This window comes from Sturnira hondurensis, unplaced genomic scaffold, assembly GCF_014824575.4.
Source record: "Sturnira hondurensis isolate 20B ecotype Veracruz unplaced genomic scaffold, ASM1482457v3 Scaffold0007208, whole genome shotgun sequence".
Taxonomy (NCBI): Eukaryota; Metazoa; Chordata; class Mammalia; order Chiroptera; family Phyllostomidae; genus Sturnira; species Sturnira hondurensis.
In genome coordinates this window covers 2,151,573-2,168,296 of record NW_028079839.1, presented here as the reverse complement: position 1 = coordinate 2,168,296, position 16,724 = coordinate 2,151,573, and the positions used below count along the sequence as shown (strand labels likewise).

Genomic DNA, 16,724 nt, shown 5'->3' with positions numbered 1-16,724 from the left:
CTCTGCCTATCAAAAATTTTAAGTGTGAGTTTTTTAAACCGAGCAGCCTAAATAGGTGGCAACCAGGCGGAGGTCATCTGAGGCGCTCTCCGTGTGCGGCTGGTGGAAAGACCCCCGCCCTGCGCCCCCCACCGCTGCGGGCAGGCCACTCCCCGAGGGATTTTTATTACAGTGTGGTTAGCTTCCCTCTGAGCTTGCCGTTCTCTGACTCATGAGAAAGTCTGGACTCCCGAAAACTGCAGAGACAGGAAAATTGTGCTGACGTGTTTGTTTTCATTATCTGGAATTATGCGTTCTCTCCACGGTGATCCAAGGCCGCTCGGAAACGTCCCCTGGCCGTTGATTTCACCCCTGGGCCACCCAAAGGTGTGAACCTCTGCAGTGACCGGCACCCTTTCTAGTGGTTTTTCAATGGGAGATGAACTTACTGTTCACGCACAGAGCTTTATTTTCTGCTACACAGTTAGCTGAATCTGTTCGTGGTCAGCAGGGAACTGGGGGAGCAGAGGCTTCCGCTTCTTCGCACCCCACTAAGGAAAAGGGGCAGGAACCTCACTCTTGGAGAAGGTGTCTCATTTTGTGGATCCCGTGGGTACCCCGGAGGCTAATCTGTTTTCCGCCATAAATACATACTTATCACCATAGAACACACCTACAACGTATAGTTACAACCCAACATTTTTTGGTAACGTGATAAAAGTTCAGGAAATTATACCTTTCATGGCGCTTTTTTTCTTCCTCCTTAAGGGTTCCAGATCTCTTCAGGGAACCCTAACTTCATGAATCAGCACAGGTGGGCAGTGAGGGGGAGCCATGCTGGGATACAAACATTTTTCTTACAAAGATCAGTTTGCGAAATCCCGGACCGACAGGGATTTGTTTTATGAAAGACGTTTCCCCCAGGATTATGTGAGTAGAGAGCTGATCCAAAGCACGCCTTGGTCGTTTGCGCTCTTGTCTGAAAGCATGGCCGTGACATGCAGATTTCACACATGAAGCGGCGTGTGCAGTTAACACACGCACCAGGGGCGGGGACGTGAGGCCCACGACCTGCTCACCCCCATTTTCTCAACTGCATTTTATCACAGAGACAGGAGGCTCTGCGTTTTTGTTTTCAATGTTTGCTTTTTGAGACCACCCTCCATGAATTCCTCTTTCTCTCCTAAAAATGCCTCTGGGATTCTCCCAGTAATTCACGGAAGAGGGGGAATATTTCTTGGGGAAGCCTGACTCAGATATAACCCACTTCCAAGGATGGATGCCTTTCTGTGGGAGGGGGTCCCCCCAGTCCTCACCCCAGGATACATAGTTTCCACATTCCTCTCAACTATTTCACCCTCCCCAAATCCCTTTTCTCGGGTGGCATTTCTTTTCTTAGCATTGTTTCTTTCTGGGGTTTTTTTTTTTTTTTCGTTTTTTTCCTTTCTAATTTTCCTCCTATCCTCTCTTTCTCGCCTGGCTGTTCCCTGTTTATCAGCCTGGCTTTTCCCTGCTCTGCAGACCCGCCCATCTCCCACCACTTCTAACGAGAGGTTTCAGTCGTCAGCCCCAGGAAACAAGCCCACTGGCGTGGACGGCTCAGTGTTTCTCCAGAAGGGTCTCCAGGTCCTGCTCAACATCCAGTCTCTTCCGCTTTTCTCACATCACAAAACTGGACCCCAAAGGAAAGGGAAGGCCCGTGGGACACTGCTCCCCACTTCCCTGTAGTGCGTGCACGTGAACGGCCATGGACGGAAATGAAGGGCCCCTGGTCAGGAGGGGCTGGGCCCGCTGCCCGCTTCCCGGCGTGTCTCTGCACGTGCGTGTTCCGACCACACGGCCCCTGATCTGCAGGCCCATGAGAGTCCTGGGTCAGGATTTCCCAGACAAACGGAAACCGGTCCCTAGCGTCAAGGAGGTTCTACAGAGGTTGTTGGGGTTGGAGGTGTGGGAGTCCGTGATGGTGAGGAAGAGGCCTGGGGGGTGACGCTGACAGTGTCCTGGGAGCCCCTGGGAGGCGTTACAGGAAATTAACCCTGTGTTTACCTTTCCAGCATAAAAGGGACACCCTCAAGATGACCAAGTACGTGGAGCTGGTTATCGTCGCGGACAACCGGGAGGTAGGAGCGTCGTGACGTTCCTCAGTGCGGCGGCTACGAAAAGGAACGGGGAAAGGGCGTGTCTGGCACGTTAGTGTTTGCCGAACGAATCTCGTTTTCTGTGGGCCTTTAAAAGCATTATAAACGACTCATGGAAAAGCGATTTTCTGCTATTATAAAGTATAAAATATTAAAAATGTCTCTGATATTACAAAAGAATAGCTGAGCACCGCAAAACAAACAAGACAAGACAGTTACTGTGTAGCTAAGCGCTCTAAACCAGGGGAAATCACCAGGGGATTAGGCAGATGCCTTTAGAATGCGCTCTGAAATATTTGGGAGAAAAGTTTAGTTTTTTCCACTATGTCCTCACCCAAAATGAACGAACGAAAGCCATCAACCAGGTGCAGGAAAACCCTGCCTTCTGAAGCAGGGATTGATGTTACATTAGTTTTTTTCTTTTAAATGATTTTTAAGTGGGATTTTGGGGAGTATCTTCTCCATTCGTTTCTGCCTCTGCTACATATTATGAATTAGGTGACGTTTTTTTCATCGTTCCAACACATAGGAATGAAACAGGGTGACAGTTTCTGAGAAAACTGCCTGCATTCTGGAAGGGCAGATGAGAGGGGAGAAGAGGGACTTGATGAGCTTTTTGTCCCGTCCCCTCTGTCTCCTTTGACTTGTGACCATGGGCATCTATTCCTGTGACTGTTTAGTTTTTAAAAACCAATAGAAAGGCAGTTTCTGGGTTGACGATATGAGAAATGGCCCTGGACTGCCTCCCCGTTGTCTGCCTGCTCTTGGCCCACATTGCGGCTCCCTCCCGCGCACCGCTGGAACGGTGCAGACGGTCTTCGGGGCGCTTGGCTCGGGCGAGTTCCAGGAGTTTTCAGAAAGTCCCAGCCAGGGAGACTTCTCGGCAGGGCAGGAGCTCATTTCACGGGAAACCAGGGAGGGTCCCGGGAGGTTTGTCAAGCCCAGGACTGGACGTTTCCAGGAGCTGGGAAGATGAGCTTTGATGGATGTGTTTGCTGTTATTAATGCTGACATTTAAAATTATTAAGTTTCAGAGGCAAGGAAAGGACCTGGAAAAAGTTAAACAGCGATTAATAGAGATCGCTAATCACGTTGACAAGGTATGTTCTTTTTCGGGTAATTAAATCACTCACATCAGGTAAATGTTTGGAAAAGAGGTGGGGGGAATGCAGCTCGCCTCGCCTAACTGAGTGGGGAGCTGGGGATCCGCCCCTGGTCCCGGGGGACCTTGGACTTCCCTCCTCAGAGCTTGGAACCGCAGGGCCCTGGAACCCCAGGGCTGCAGGACACGCCCACCTATGCTGTCCCCATGGCAGTGGCCTGAGAACATCTCCACCAGGCACTCTGCTGGCCACAGAATCCCAGTCTCACGTATCTTCAACTCCCAGTTAGATCTGGAGTCCCAACGGGGGGCATCCCACTCTGGTGAGAACTCCCGGGCCAGCCTTTTCCCAGGTCTTCCTGGGAGGAGCCCACCAGTCCCTGCCTACTGCCCCCACCAACTGCACCAACGTGGCCCTGAGGGTGGCCTCTCATTTCTAAAAGACACGGGGCATGCGCCCACCGGAGTTCCTTACCCTTCCTGCTCCTGAGGAGGTGGTGAAACTCTCTTCTCTCCACCGCCCGCTTCGTGGGAGAGAGAGTGGCAAGCTGTTCAGCACAGGTGCTCTCAGAGCCTAAACCGGGCCTCTCACCCACCAACAGCATTGCAGCCGGGTGTCTGGGTGGGGCCCGGTGCTAGACTCTGCCCAGGGGTCCTCACATGCCACGTGACTGTGACCACTGTCCTAACGCAGCCGTAGTTCTCAGCCACCATTGGTCTCCAGCCTGTGCAGGCGGGTGAGAGGGAAGAGAGTCCCGGCCCATTACTGGGCTTGTCCCTTCGGGCTCCTCCAGCGTGTTCCCGTTTTACTCACTCGGCCGGAGGGTGTCTTGCGGCAGCTGCACACACACACAATCCTACTGCATGTGAGTGAGGGGAGGTATCCAGGTTTTCAGACAAAGTGAAGGGAAGGCCCTCCTGGGAGTGTGACTCTGCTCTAGAATTTGCACGGGCCACACCGAGTGCTGCGCACTCGGAGTTTGGAGTGCAGCACACCAGGTCGAGGCTGACCTTGGACGTAGACAAAGGCCAGGAACCAGCTTGAACCGAGACTGCTCATTGCTGGAACCCATTTTAACATGAAGGGCTTGCCTTTCTGTGTTGCTTCAGTCTGCAAAACCAGACACGAGCATTTGGGAATTTGTTAATAACTTGCACCAGTAATTAAAGAGCAATCAACCTCAGCAAAGTCCCAGCGGCCTTGGTGGAGTTGCCAGCCTGGTGGTTCTTATTTCGGGTGGGAGAGAGCTGAAAGGCTTAGCACATGCATGCGCCTGCCCCAGCAGACCCCAGAGCCACTGGTGGGACACCCAGGCCCTTCCCACACCCCCTTGCCTCTTTGTATACCTGCCAGTGAGCCTGGGACTGGCGAGGGTTCCAAATTTCACTTTTACAACCGTATATTCTGCAAGTGTCTCGGCCCCAGTACACAGTGACTATCCCAGTGGCAACTTCCTCATTTGCAAAAATCTTGGCTCTTCTCAGCCATTCTAAACTAAACTAGTAACTGCTGGGCAGGCTGCATTGGAGGGGAGTGGGAGAAGGGCAGGCCGGACTGGAAGACCCAGAAATGATTTAACGACAGAGGTGACATTTCTTAAACACTCAGGAAATCCCCCCATAAGCCAAACACAGCAAGCCTGCCTGAGGCTTGTGCTTGGCAGCCAGCCCGTCCAGCAGGAGCGAAGATGGCCAGGCAGGGTAGGGGTGCCTGCCAGTGAAGTGATTGGGTCGCCTCTTTGACCTCTCACCCCTCTCTTCCTACTCCTTATTCATTAAGAAGTTAGCACCAGCTGCACATTCTTTCAGGCTGAACCTCTGTGACCTCCTTGAGGGACTCATCTTGCCTGAATTTAATTTCTTCAGGTCTTTTCTCTCTCGTGTGAGTCTTCCCTCCTCTCCCAAGCCTGTTGCCTGAAGGATACAAGGCTGTGTGTTGGATCTCAGGAGACTGCCCTGGAGTTGTACCCATGTTTTTTCACATCCATTTTTTTCCAGGAGGCCTTCCTTGAGCCGAGGTGCATCCTCAGAACTTCCGGTTTACACGCTTTCTTGGCAGTTCGCTTTTTTGGAGTTGACTGTGAGGAGGGCTGTAAGCTTCCTGCTGACACCCGAGCCTTCAGGAGCCCAGGGCAGGGGAGCCCTGGTCCTTCCTGTCTGTGCCAGTGCCCAGCAGAGCACAGAGCAAGAGCCACGCAAGTGGCTGCCCAGCTCTGGCTGAGCCTCTCTCTGCACCTGGGATCACAGGGTGTAGACCCCTTGGCAGAGGGTCTGAGCATTCGCACAGATGGGGCTGTGTTGGCCCCAGGCCCAGCCCACCCTCATGCACACCCCAGGCACGCCAGTCAGGTCGTGACAGTTCCGGGGTCCCTCCATGCCTCAGTGTCCTGGACTGTAAAATGGGAATAATGATAGTTCTGAACTCTGTGTTGTTACAAGGACTGAGAGAGCAACGGCAGAGAATGCACTTGGCCCAGGGCCCAGGACGGAGCACATGCTCATTGCGTGCGAGCTGTGGTGGTCGTTATTGGGAAGAACCAAGAGAGGAATCGCAGTCCTGGGGGGAAGATCCACAGCAGGGGACTGTGTGTGATGGCGGCAGGTGACGTTAGCCTGACACGACAGAGGTCGGAGCGGAGGGACTGTGCGTTCTGCCCTTCTGTCCTTCTCCACGGGGAATCGGACCTAAGGGTGCGACCTGAGAGGGCTGGCAGAAGGAGGTTACAACCCCTCACAATGAGGAGAAGCCCCCTGACGAGGAGGCACTGACGCCAGCTCAGAGAAGCGGCGTCCGTCTGTTGTGCACCTCAGTGACCGCTTCACTGTGGCGCCTGGCGGAGGCGACCAGCGCCCCCTTCACAGACAACAGCCCTGGGGCCCCCACTCAGCAAGCCGGTGTGGATTTCGAGCTGGGCCTCCTGCGTCTCTGGCCTCCGGTCCCATTGCCTTCATGTGTGAGACGGAGGACAGCGGCCAGCCACGTGAGCTCAGAGGCCCTGTGGAGTCCGGGAATCCCACTTTGGGTGCTTCCCAGTGACTCTTGATTAAAAGGCTGTTGGGCAGCCTTTTGGTCGTATAATTGTCTCCTTAACTTATTAATATAAAGCTCATAATTGCTATCTGCTCAGAACCAAGCCCAATGGCCGCCATCTGTCTCCAGTCCGTGATGTCATTGGGTTCCATCTGGCACCTTCTGCTCATCTAATGCTCTCCAAACTGGGGAGGGGAGCGGGGGACAAGACAGGCCCGCTTTCCCTGGGTCAGAGCCCAGGGCACGATGCTCAGCCTCGGGGGTTCACTGTGCTCTCGCTCGCAGCATCCGAATGGGGTCCCCTATACAACTTGGGGCTTCTGTGATTTCGTCCTTGTTGGTCCAGATGTTTCTAGCAACTAATTTTAGGACGTGCCCGCGCTGGAGCCTGACTGGGCAGCTAGCACCGGCCACGTCACTCCCTTTGGCTACCTGGAGCGTCAGAGGAGGAGGACTTCTTCCTGTGCTCTGCCTCACACATGGCAGGCACTGAGAGATCATATAGCCAGCCAGGCAATCGCATGTCCCCCACCCGGTCCCCCATGCTCTGAGGACAGAGCCACCTCCCTGTCTGTGAGATGCACATCGGCCAGCACGGTAGTTGGGGGACATGGGTGGTCCTTACCTGTCCTTTGATTGTTCCTCCTGCCCAGATAAACTCATCTGGGACAAAACCAGCCTTTGCTGTTGAAAGAGTGGCCCTCCCTCCCTCTGACCTGGGACGATCTGCTTGTGGAGATGGGGCACAGAGAGCCAATAAGAAGACCCGCTTTGTGCGGTGTACCCGAAGCTCTGCCCCACCCACCTGTAAAAGGGGAGACCCTCTGTGACAGGTCTTTCCCAAGACCCCTGAGGGGAGCCACCTTCTGGCCACAGAGAGGGGGGCGGTCATTAAAGTTCCGGAAGAAGAGTTTGTGTATACCTGCATTGATCTGCAAGCTCTTGCTTTTCTCACTTAATTCAAACCCCCAGGTTGATTACAGGTGACAGAATATAACTGTATCTGCCAACCCTGAGTCTGTGCCAAAGAAATTAACACAGATTTATTCTCTCTAACTCGTGGGTAGAACGTTTACCTTAAAATGACCAAGTTACTGTCTTTGTCAGAGTCTCTGATAATCCTAACTCCATCACTGCTTTCCTCGCAGTAGATACGAACTGGCGGGCTTTAGCCGTGACAGAACGATGTTAGGCACACTCCACACCTCTATGCGCGTCTTCACTCACCAATGAATCATTTGAAATGAGTGACAGGAAGGGCAGACACCAAAAAGGCTCACCACCACAGCACGTGATTGCTCGGCAGCATTGGCGAACCCGGTGAACACTGCTTTGTGCACCCGGCACCGCAAACACTCACTCACGCCTCGGGAATGGGGGGCGCTGGTGTTTCCTTCCCCCGCGCCAGTGAAGTTCAAACTGTGCCAACCCGCCCGCCCCTGCGCATTAAGTTCTCGTGAACGTGTCCCCAGAGAACGTCGGTGTCTTCAGTTTTACAGGCCGCTGAACATCCGGATCGTGCTGGTCGGCGTGGAGGTGTGGAATGACATGGACAAGTGCCCCATCAGCCAGGACCCGTTCACCAGCCTCCACGAGTTCCTGGACTGGAGAAAGACGAAGCTCCTGCCTCGCAAACCACACGACAACGCACAGCTCATCAGGTAGGGCATCCGCGGTCTCTCCTGGGCGTAAGGAGCCGTGACCTCAGCACACCCCCCCAGCAGCACGGCCCCTGGTGCCTTTCTTGGGTGCCCCTACTTGGACTGGGGTGTTCCTCGCCCTGTGGACACCCCAGGGGGCCTCTCCCTCTGGCTGATGTCTCACTCCTTCTTCTGTCACCCGGATGTTTTCCTTTGCAGAAGTTGCAAAGTTCCTTAGGCAACTTTTTCTAGTCTTAGTCTCAATGGGAAGCTGTCCAGAGCAGGCTATTTTTAACGCCCAGTGTCTTTCCTCATTAGTGGGACATGTTTGTGCACCATCTGAAGACAGTGCTTCTGGGCGGTTATCGTCAGATGCTTGGAGAAGGGAAAGCTTTGCTCCTCCCCCTAGTCCACTGTCATTCTCTGGGTTTCTGGGTCAGAGACGACCAGCAGTGCAGCATGGGAACCCTGGGTTCTGCCTTCCAGAACGGGAATGGGACCGAGCACCAATTAGGAACCAGACCTTCTCACGTGAGGATGATTTGGACGCAGTGGTGGTCTGACACCACACCCATCCCGGCTCACGGGGGTCTGCCGTGTGCTGGGAGAAGCGTCAGCAAGGAGAAAACCCCCAGGGCGAGGAGCGTGTGATGCAATAAGTGAGGGAACGCACAGCTATAGCGTAACAATGCATTGGCGAGACACCTTTATTTATAATACAGACACCTTTATTTTTAAAGGAAAAAATTCTTATCATAATCTAAATAGGAAGTAGATTTTTCCCAGAGTCACGAACTTTTGTTAAAATTCTTAGACAGTTCACGCCATTACTCGCTTCTTCTCTTGTAGCTCCTAACACTGAGTTAAGAGCCCCAGAGTCAGAGACACTTTTCTCTGGCAAATTGGATGTAGCTTACTGAACGTTTTCGTAAAGTGGAAAACCGAGCCTACCCCGTCCTCACTGTGGAACGCGCCTTCGTCCAGCCGAGGCGGGTGCCGTTCCCCAGTCATTTACTTTGGCCCCTTTCCACTGTTTTGTTTTGTTTTTCTCCCCTGCCTTGGATATTTGCGGCTGCCTCATATTTTGGGCATTGATTAATCCTGAACTACTAAAAAGTAGAATCAAAGTGTTTTGTTTTGATTTTTTCCCAAATGGAGTCTGTCCAACTTGAACATCTGGAAATAAATTAGCTTTTTATATAACCTTCTTATTTCTATACGTATATAAAACGGTCCATAGAGATACAAATGTGAAAGCTGCCATCTCTACTATTATCTGTAAGAGTGTAATGGGAGGGAGGGATGGGCACATACATGTGCACATACATGCATTCACACATACATGGATGAGGTTCCATATGTACTTGCTCCCTTTTGGCCAACCAACCGTTGCCAAAATGCCTGACTTTCTGAGTAACATAGGTAAAGTCAGTGTGTGTGCGTGGCCAAGATAACACGGCTAAGTCACGTGGTTCCCTGAAAAGAGACCAACCAGTACAAACAACTCTGGTCTTCAGTGCATGAGGCTGGAACTGAAGTGCACTCTCATTAGCCTGGGTGTCATCGGACTCACGATCCAGAGCCCCTGGGAAGGAGGCTGCACCTAAGCCATAGGTCCCCTTCCAGAAGCTTCCGCCCAGGGTGCTGAGGCTTCCCCGGTGCTCACTTCTCCCCCGACTCCAGAGGGCCCCTTGGTTTTCAGTTTTACCAGCTCCGTCAGCAGGACGTCGTGGAAGAGCTTGGGTCTCTGGCTTAACCGTCACGTCCGTCACACGGGACAGCCGAGTTCCCTGCCGCAGAACGACTAGGAAGCCCTTCCCGCGCTCCACTCAACCAAGCGGACCCTCCGGGGCCCTCGTCGGCCCTCCCAGCAGCAGCCCCCCTATAGAGGCGCAGCTCCCTCGCCCCTTAGCAACCAGGCAGAGCACAAGGCACACATGCGTGCGAGAAGCGCGACCGGCTGCTGCGCCCGAACACGACACAGTCCGGAAAGTGCTCACTTTTCATGTTCAAGGTCCGGGTCTGGAACACAAAAATCGTAAAGTGCTATGGGGACGAGGAAAACTGCCCGTCCACATGTCCTCACGCAGCCCTCCGGGCTCGGCCTAGGCTTTCGCGTCTCCTGAGGGCACGCCGGTCATCCTGCGACTGCGTGTGTCTCTGCTTCTGTGCCTCCTGCTTGTTAGTCTTGCCACGTGTGTCCCCAACCCGTGACCCAGGTACATGCCCTGCTCACAGTGTTCTTAGCGCGATGTATTTTGTCTCATTAAAGGTTCAAAACCAAAAGATGTATATTAGAAAATGTCTTCATTCTGTATTAGTTTAAGAAAGTCCTTTCTTTTCCTTCCTAGCGGGGTGTACTTCCAGGGGACCATCATCGGCATGGCGCCCATCATGAGCATGTGCACCACTGAGCAGTCCGGGGGCGTGGTCATGGTAAGTCGGGGGCGTGGTCATGGTAAATAGGGGGCGCGGTCGTTGTAGGCCAGGGGCGTGGTCGCAGTAAATCGGCGCCAGCGCGCAGCCTGCACAGGGTCCTGCTTCCCCTGCAGGCGGTTCCAGTAAATCCCTCCTCCCGCCGGACTTTGGGAAATCGGGTTCTTTTCTCCAACGCCTTTTAGATTTCATTCTACCCTCCTTGTAGCTCTGTTCGTGATCGTACACAACCCACAATATTTGAGGGACTGCTCAGAAAACACATTGATTTGCACACAGGAAAGGTGAGCATGCAAAAGTAGCCCAGTGCAAACCCGTCTTCCCCATTTATGGAGAAGAAGTTTCAGCTGGGGTTTTGGTCAAAGCCTGCCAGTCCAGGAATCCCCTCCCGGCGCTGGGAGGAGCCAGGGCCCTGGGGTTGCCCTCACCACTCGTTTCTTGGATGGCCTGCGGTCTCACCAAACAGAACCATTAGAATGGTTTTCTGAGGCTTCCGCCTCCAGGCCCGACAGCCAGAGAAGTCTGAGGTTTTTAACTGTTTACCACTGCAAATGCCTAACATACCTCCTAGCCAGTGTCCAATTCGTCTGTACAAAACCTTATTCTTGGAAGGCAGCGGCCCAGGTTTATTGCCGCACAAAGATCCTTTTGTCGGGTATGGGCTCTATATGTTTGTAAAAGGAAATAAAAATGGGAGGAATACTTGGGACTCGTTTCCTACGAATTTCAGAGGGAGGCAGCTTTGATAGAGTGCCCAGCAAGGGACTCCTGCTCGGTCCCTCCCGTAATTGAGGGGAAGTTCATCCCGGGCCAGTGCCACCCCTGCTCTGAAAGTGTAGCGTCCCCTTTGTACCCGCCCCCAGATGGGGCAGTGTCCTCAGGGATCACTCTACCACCTCCATGAAACGAGCAGAACCTGGCCCTTCCGAGAAACCCCGAATTCCTCTGCGTTTTTCAGACAGAACATTTGTGAATATTCCATTGTATTAAAGGGCGGAAAGAGGCATGTTCTGCTGACTCTCATTTTCTCTCCACACACCACCCACCCCCATCCTCTTAGTGACCGGACACAGCGAGCTCTTCCTCTCTCGGGGCCTTCCCAGGGACTCCTGTGAGCACACGCCCACGGACGGACTGGGGAGGCCGCGCAGAGGGGTCGCGCCCACTCTTTGATTTTTGGCTTGAATGGACTGTGCTCCAGTTTTTCTTGAACCTGGAAGCCCCGAATGGGCTGCGCACCATGGAAGCCACTGGAAAGTTTGGTTTTTCTTGGTGCAAGGTCAATTTCAAGTCAGATCCCAACTGTATTTTTACAGAGCAGCCTGTAAAGTTTTAAGAGGGAATAATTTTCTGTCTCATGGCTGCACGGTCGGTCGCTCACTGACTTTGCCACTTCAGATTGGTGTAAACGTTTTTGAGAGCTGAAGCTGAATTCCTCATAGGCATGGCCGGTTCGGCCGCTGTGTGGTGCTCCGGCGTTTTTATCACCAGCCTGATCGTACTACGTGTCTTCCTGGAGTTCGCATCCCTCATTCTGCTTCCACGCGAGCGTTTTGTCAAGATGCCTTCTGTAAAAGCACACAGGGATGCCCAACTTTAAAAAAAGGATGGAAATGAATGTGGGAAATAGAAGCAAATAGGCACACTGCAGTAAGTGTCCCCAAGGCCAAAGTCAATCAACAGGAAGTGTGTTTGGCCGACTTGGCAGCAGTTTGGGTCGGCCCCAGACACCCTCCTTCTTTGCTCCATAAACACAAGAGAAGCACCAAGTGGGGAAAAGAGGACACAGCCCCTTAACTTCTATCACGTTCACAAGATGAGCAAGATCGACGACTTCACCAGATCTAAAACCCCTAGACTTTCTCCCAGCGCCTCTGAACTTAAATTCCCAGGGGTCGCAGGCCGCCACACCTCATTCAGAAACTTACAGCTGTGCAGGGAAGGACGTCGAGGAGCAAGGGAGCAGGGCTGCTCATCCAGTTCAAACTGTGCCTTCTGACACCGTCTCTCGATTTTCTCAGTGTCGAGCGGGCGTTTATTCCGGTGCCTTGCAGCTACGCCTCTGGAGCACGCTGGCTGCAACCGTCTTGGTTTGGGGGTGAATAAATGCTATGAATAAAGAGATCGCTTTTTTTCCCTATTACAAATGTAAACTGTGTATCAGGGTCTCTTAAGAGACCTTATAATCACCTATGCGTGAAAGAATGTAAAACAATTTGGCAATTAAACACAAAACCAAGATATTCGGTGATGCAAAAGAATCAGATGTAGAGTAATTTTTTAAGGATGAAGTCCTTGAATTCCGGGCCAAAGCGTGCTAAATTGAGCCCTCCGCAGTCGGAGCGTTGGCTACAGTCTCCTCACCGACGTGTGTTCTTTGTGAGAACTGATTTCCTGAAACGCGTTTGTGAGGCTTCCTACAACAGGAAACTGTACAATCCGAACAGAGTCATGTTTTAGGCATGCCATCTACCCTAGGAGTCACTTGCTTCCTTGTCACGCTGTCCTGTTCTTAGACTGGGAGCGGGCGACAGAGGCGGTGGCAGCTGGAACGGCTGGCTCACCTGCAGGATCGGGCGAACGCACCTTTCTCCAGAGGCCTCGCAAAAACTCTCTTTTGGGGGATAATGCTATCTCGAAACCCCGGGGCAGCGCCAAGTGGCATTCCAACAGAGCGTCCTCCGTGCCCCGCGGCATGCAGGCCTTCCCGGAAACACATCCGTGGGCACAGTGTTCGTGGGCACGGTGGCCGCAGATCTCATCCCCTGGCTAGTTTCCGTTTATTCAAGTCAAGTAACAATATATCGATACTCTTAGCTCATTTTAAATATCTAGTTAGCCAAGCCACCCATGCACTCCCTCGAGTTACAGTGGACAAGCACAGCTTAGTGAATAGAGAAACTGTCTCCCGTAATCAAGCAGAAGGCTGAGGGAACCCTGGCAACCGAAGCCAGAGAGGCAGGACGCCGCGCCACTCACTCCCAAAGCCCACCTGGCGAAACGAGGGGCCCAGCTGGCTCCAGCCTGGGCTTGCTGTGCCTCCAAACAGACTCCTCAGTGAGGTCAGCGTTTACTGTGAATTACTGTGATGAGTTTTCCAGGTGTTCTTCTCCCAAGCAGACAGGAGGGGGCGTGCTCAGCAATGGCGTTCAGGTGTTGTTTAGAGTATCACAGGTGTGTTTCCCCGCACCAATGCACTGTCTCAGTCAGGGACAAAATGACGCTGCTATTGCCCGTGGAAGAATGAGATCTTCCTCTGAGACAGGACAACATTTTGCTTCCGTCAGCAGCAGCAGTTTCCTGGGACAACGCGGGTTTCCAGGGGAACAGATTGCACTCAAACTGGAGGAAAAGTACATGTCGGGACAGAGGGGGCCTGGGAAACAGGGCCGAGGAGATGTGTGAACTATACATCTGTGCTCTTGTGCTTTCTTGCAGGACCATTCGGGCAGCCCCCTTGGTGCGGCCGTGACCCTGGCACACGAGCTGGGCCACAATTTCGGGATGAACCACGACACCCCAGAGAGAGGCTGCGGCTGCAGAACGGCTGTGGACAGAGGAGGCTGCATCATGAACCCTTCCACCGGGCAAGTAGTCCCGCCTCCCCCTGCTCCCGGAGTCGGGTGCCACTTGGGGTGCGCATTGGGGAACAGCTGGGCCAAACACTCCCTGGTCTTCCGGCCAGGGCACCCGTGGAAGTTTCTAGAAAGAAACTTCTCCCCGAGTAGCAAGAGTGGACCGTGCCTCTCAGAGCGTCTTAGGCGACCGGGTGGCAGTGCTGCGGGGCAAGGACTGACCTCCCCGCCCAGCACTGGTGGCTTTCGTGCCGCTGTCCTCATCCAGAAATCACAAACCGCCCTGCAGCCCTGGCATGTGTGTGATTTGAGCCCACAGCCCAGGTGCTGTGGCCGCCAGAGGGCCTGGTACCCCCCATGGCAGGGCGGGTGAGGTCACACAGGTCCGCGTCCCTCGGGGGTGCTGGGTAAGAGGAGCTTCCTCCCACAGGCTGGCCCTGCGGTGGATTTGAAGGGTGTGCTAGCAGCTCGGGGAGTTGTGTTCTCACCTCTGATACCACGTCACCACAGCAGGTCTTAGAGGGTTCGGTGCTGTGACTTCCGTTTCAGCAGACACTGCTGTTACCCCTCACTTCACACCCCTCTGGAACTCTAGACTGGGTTCGCCCAGAACCAAAGGAAGGCAGTTTTGTTATCGGAGCATTCAGGTGAGGTGGAGACAGAGCAGCTCGGAGTGACTACAGATTCTGATGTCTCGGTGCGTCTCCAAGGGCCCGTCCCAGCCTAGAAGGTCGTGCTCACGTGAGATCTTCATTAGCAAGGGAAACCCGCCCTTCCTCAGTGCCTCCATCTTTTTCACCCCTTGAGACCCTCCCGATGCATATCTTCAAGGCATGCCCGAGGCGGAGGCTGCTCTCAGGTTCACTTTGCAGACAGGCAGCCCAGAGACAGGCCTCTGCAGAGACTTGCTAACACAGGGCAGTCGTACCAAGAGGGGGACACCGGCTAAAGGGTGCCGAGGACCCAGGAGAGGGGTGCATTGTGGAATGCGGTCCGGCTTTTGTAAGCAGTAGCCCTGGAAGCCTGCCGTCCAATGGCCGCCCAGTGTCGCTGCGCCCCTAACACAAAGGGCCGCAGACCGGCAGGCTCACGTCACTTCGCAGCTGCCTGCGGTGAGCTGTCTTCTTCCTGCAGCTGCCGTGAGCACGGGGCCTTCCGGGAGCAGCCCCTCTAGGTCACGGCCCTGCCTCGTGCACCCGTCGAGGCCGTCACCAAGGCCTGCTGGAGGACTTGCTCTCTGCGTCTGTGATGACAGAGGGCGAGAACCGGAGCCCAAGTGAGTGTCTCAGGCCAACACCAGCAGGAAGTGAAGCACTGCGGACTCTGGACACTAACAAGTGGCGCCCCCCAAAGGGAGGCCGGTCACTGAGACATAGTGTGCCCCTTGTCATGGAAAGTGCCGGACAGGGGCAGAGTCACTGCAGGCCGGGGCAAAGAGCTCCTTCGTAGGGTATGGGGTTGCTAGGGGCCTCTGGGGGCTTCTGTTTCCAATGCCCCATCAGCCCGGATGGAGCCGCGCCTTGCAGGCCAGCCAGCCTGCTCTGAGGGCGAGGTGGGGAGGAGGCTGACGGGCGGCGGAGTTGCCTCACACTTTCTTGTCCCTGATGGACTCGAAGTGGCTGCAGAACACCCAGTCTGGGCCCGATTCCCCGATCATCCGATGGGCACACACACGTCAGACACGAAGGCCCTCCGAACAAGGTGGGCCGGAACTGCGCAGGCCCAGGTGCACGCAGATTGATTTCCATAAACAACAGCCGGCCCTTCGCCCCCTGCATCTGCAGATTCAGCCGACGGCGACCGAAACCATGGTCCCATCCGAGGCGGGGGACCTGGATGCGGAGGGCTCGCTGTGTGCCTTGTTTTGCGTATTTGACAGGAGGGACTCGAGCGTCCACACACCATGGTGCCCGAAGGGAGGGTCTGGGTGTCCTGGAACCGGTCCTGCATGGATGCGAGGGCCCGGAGGGACCGCTGAAGTACCTGGGGAGTCCGTGTCACACCCATATTTTCAGCCACTCAGAGGACGGGGAGGGTGTCAGCTCCGCAACCCCCATGTCCTTCAAGGGTCAACTGTAGGTGCTGCCCAAGTGGTTCCCAGTGACTAGAAAGGCCATACCGTTAACCAATATTGTTAATGTTTTTGAACTCTTGATACAAGAGACAAATGGAAGAAAGGAAAATCTGGACTGGAAATACTAGGCTGGGATCCAAGAGGCCTGGTAGCCTCAGTTCTGACACCAATTGTTTTTGGTAATACAGGCAAAGGCCATCCTTTGGCTCTTCAGCTCCCACCCGTGAAATTAGGCAGTCTGTCCGTCCTCCCTCCCTCCCTCCCTCCCTCCCTCCCTCTCTGCCCCCCATCCATCCATCCATTCATTATTCTATCCATCCATCCATCACCCATCCTTCTGCCAATTGGCTCACAAGTATTTGACCCCAAGGTTCATTGTCGTGGGGCACACAGATGAAGGGAACCCCGCAGCTCTGTGAACTGCGTGACTCTGGAGGCACGGCCGTCAGGAGGCCCTCCTCCTGGTCCTCTCTGACTGTTGTATCAAACTGGAGGGTCTTCTTGCCCGTGTTTATGGACGTGAGCCGGCTCCCCCGGAGATGCCTGGCTGCCGTCGGTGGAATGGTATTGTTCAGAGCTCAGCAAATCACTTAAAAGGCTTTTTCTCTTCCCTTACCAGGGGTCTGCTAATGGCCCTTGCTTGATTTATACCTTATTAGTGACTTCGAAGTTTTCTCTTTTGCTGAGCTTGTGCCTTTGAGTAAATCTTTTCTCTTTGGTTCTCATTTATGATCCTGCATTCCTGTCTA

At 54.0% G+C, this 16,724-nt stretch overlaps 1 protein-coding gene across 1 annotated transcript in view; it reads left to right on the top strand.

Moving 5' to 3' along the window:
• Positions 1 to 16,724, top strand: part of ADAM12 (ADAM metallopeptidase domain 12) — a 195,343-nt gene that overhangs the window by 121,266 nt on the left and 57,353 nt on the right. Inside the window, exons 5-9 of the mRNA XM_037051284.1 lie at positions 2,034 to 2,099; positions 3,146 to 3,217; positions 7,742 to 7,911; positions 10,242 to 10,326; positions 13,765 to 13,913. Coding sequence (XP_036907179.1) covers positions 2,034 to 2,099; positions 3,146 to 3,217; positions 7,742 to 7,911; positions 10,242 to 10,326; positions 13,765 to 13,913 — 542 coding nt within the window. The remainder of the gene's footprint in view (positions 1 to 2,033; positions 2,100 to 3,145; positions 3,218 to 7,741; positions 7,912 to 10,241; positions 10,327 to 13,764; positions 13,914 to 16,724) is intronic.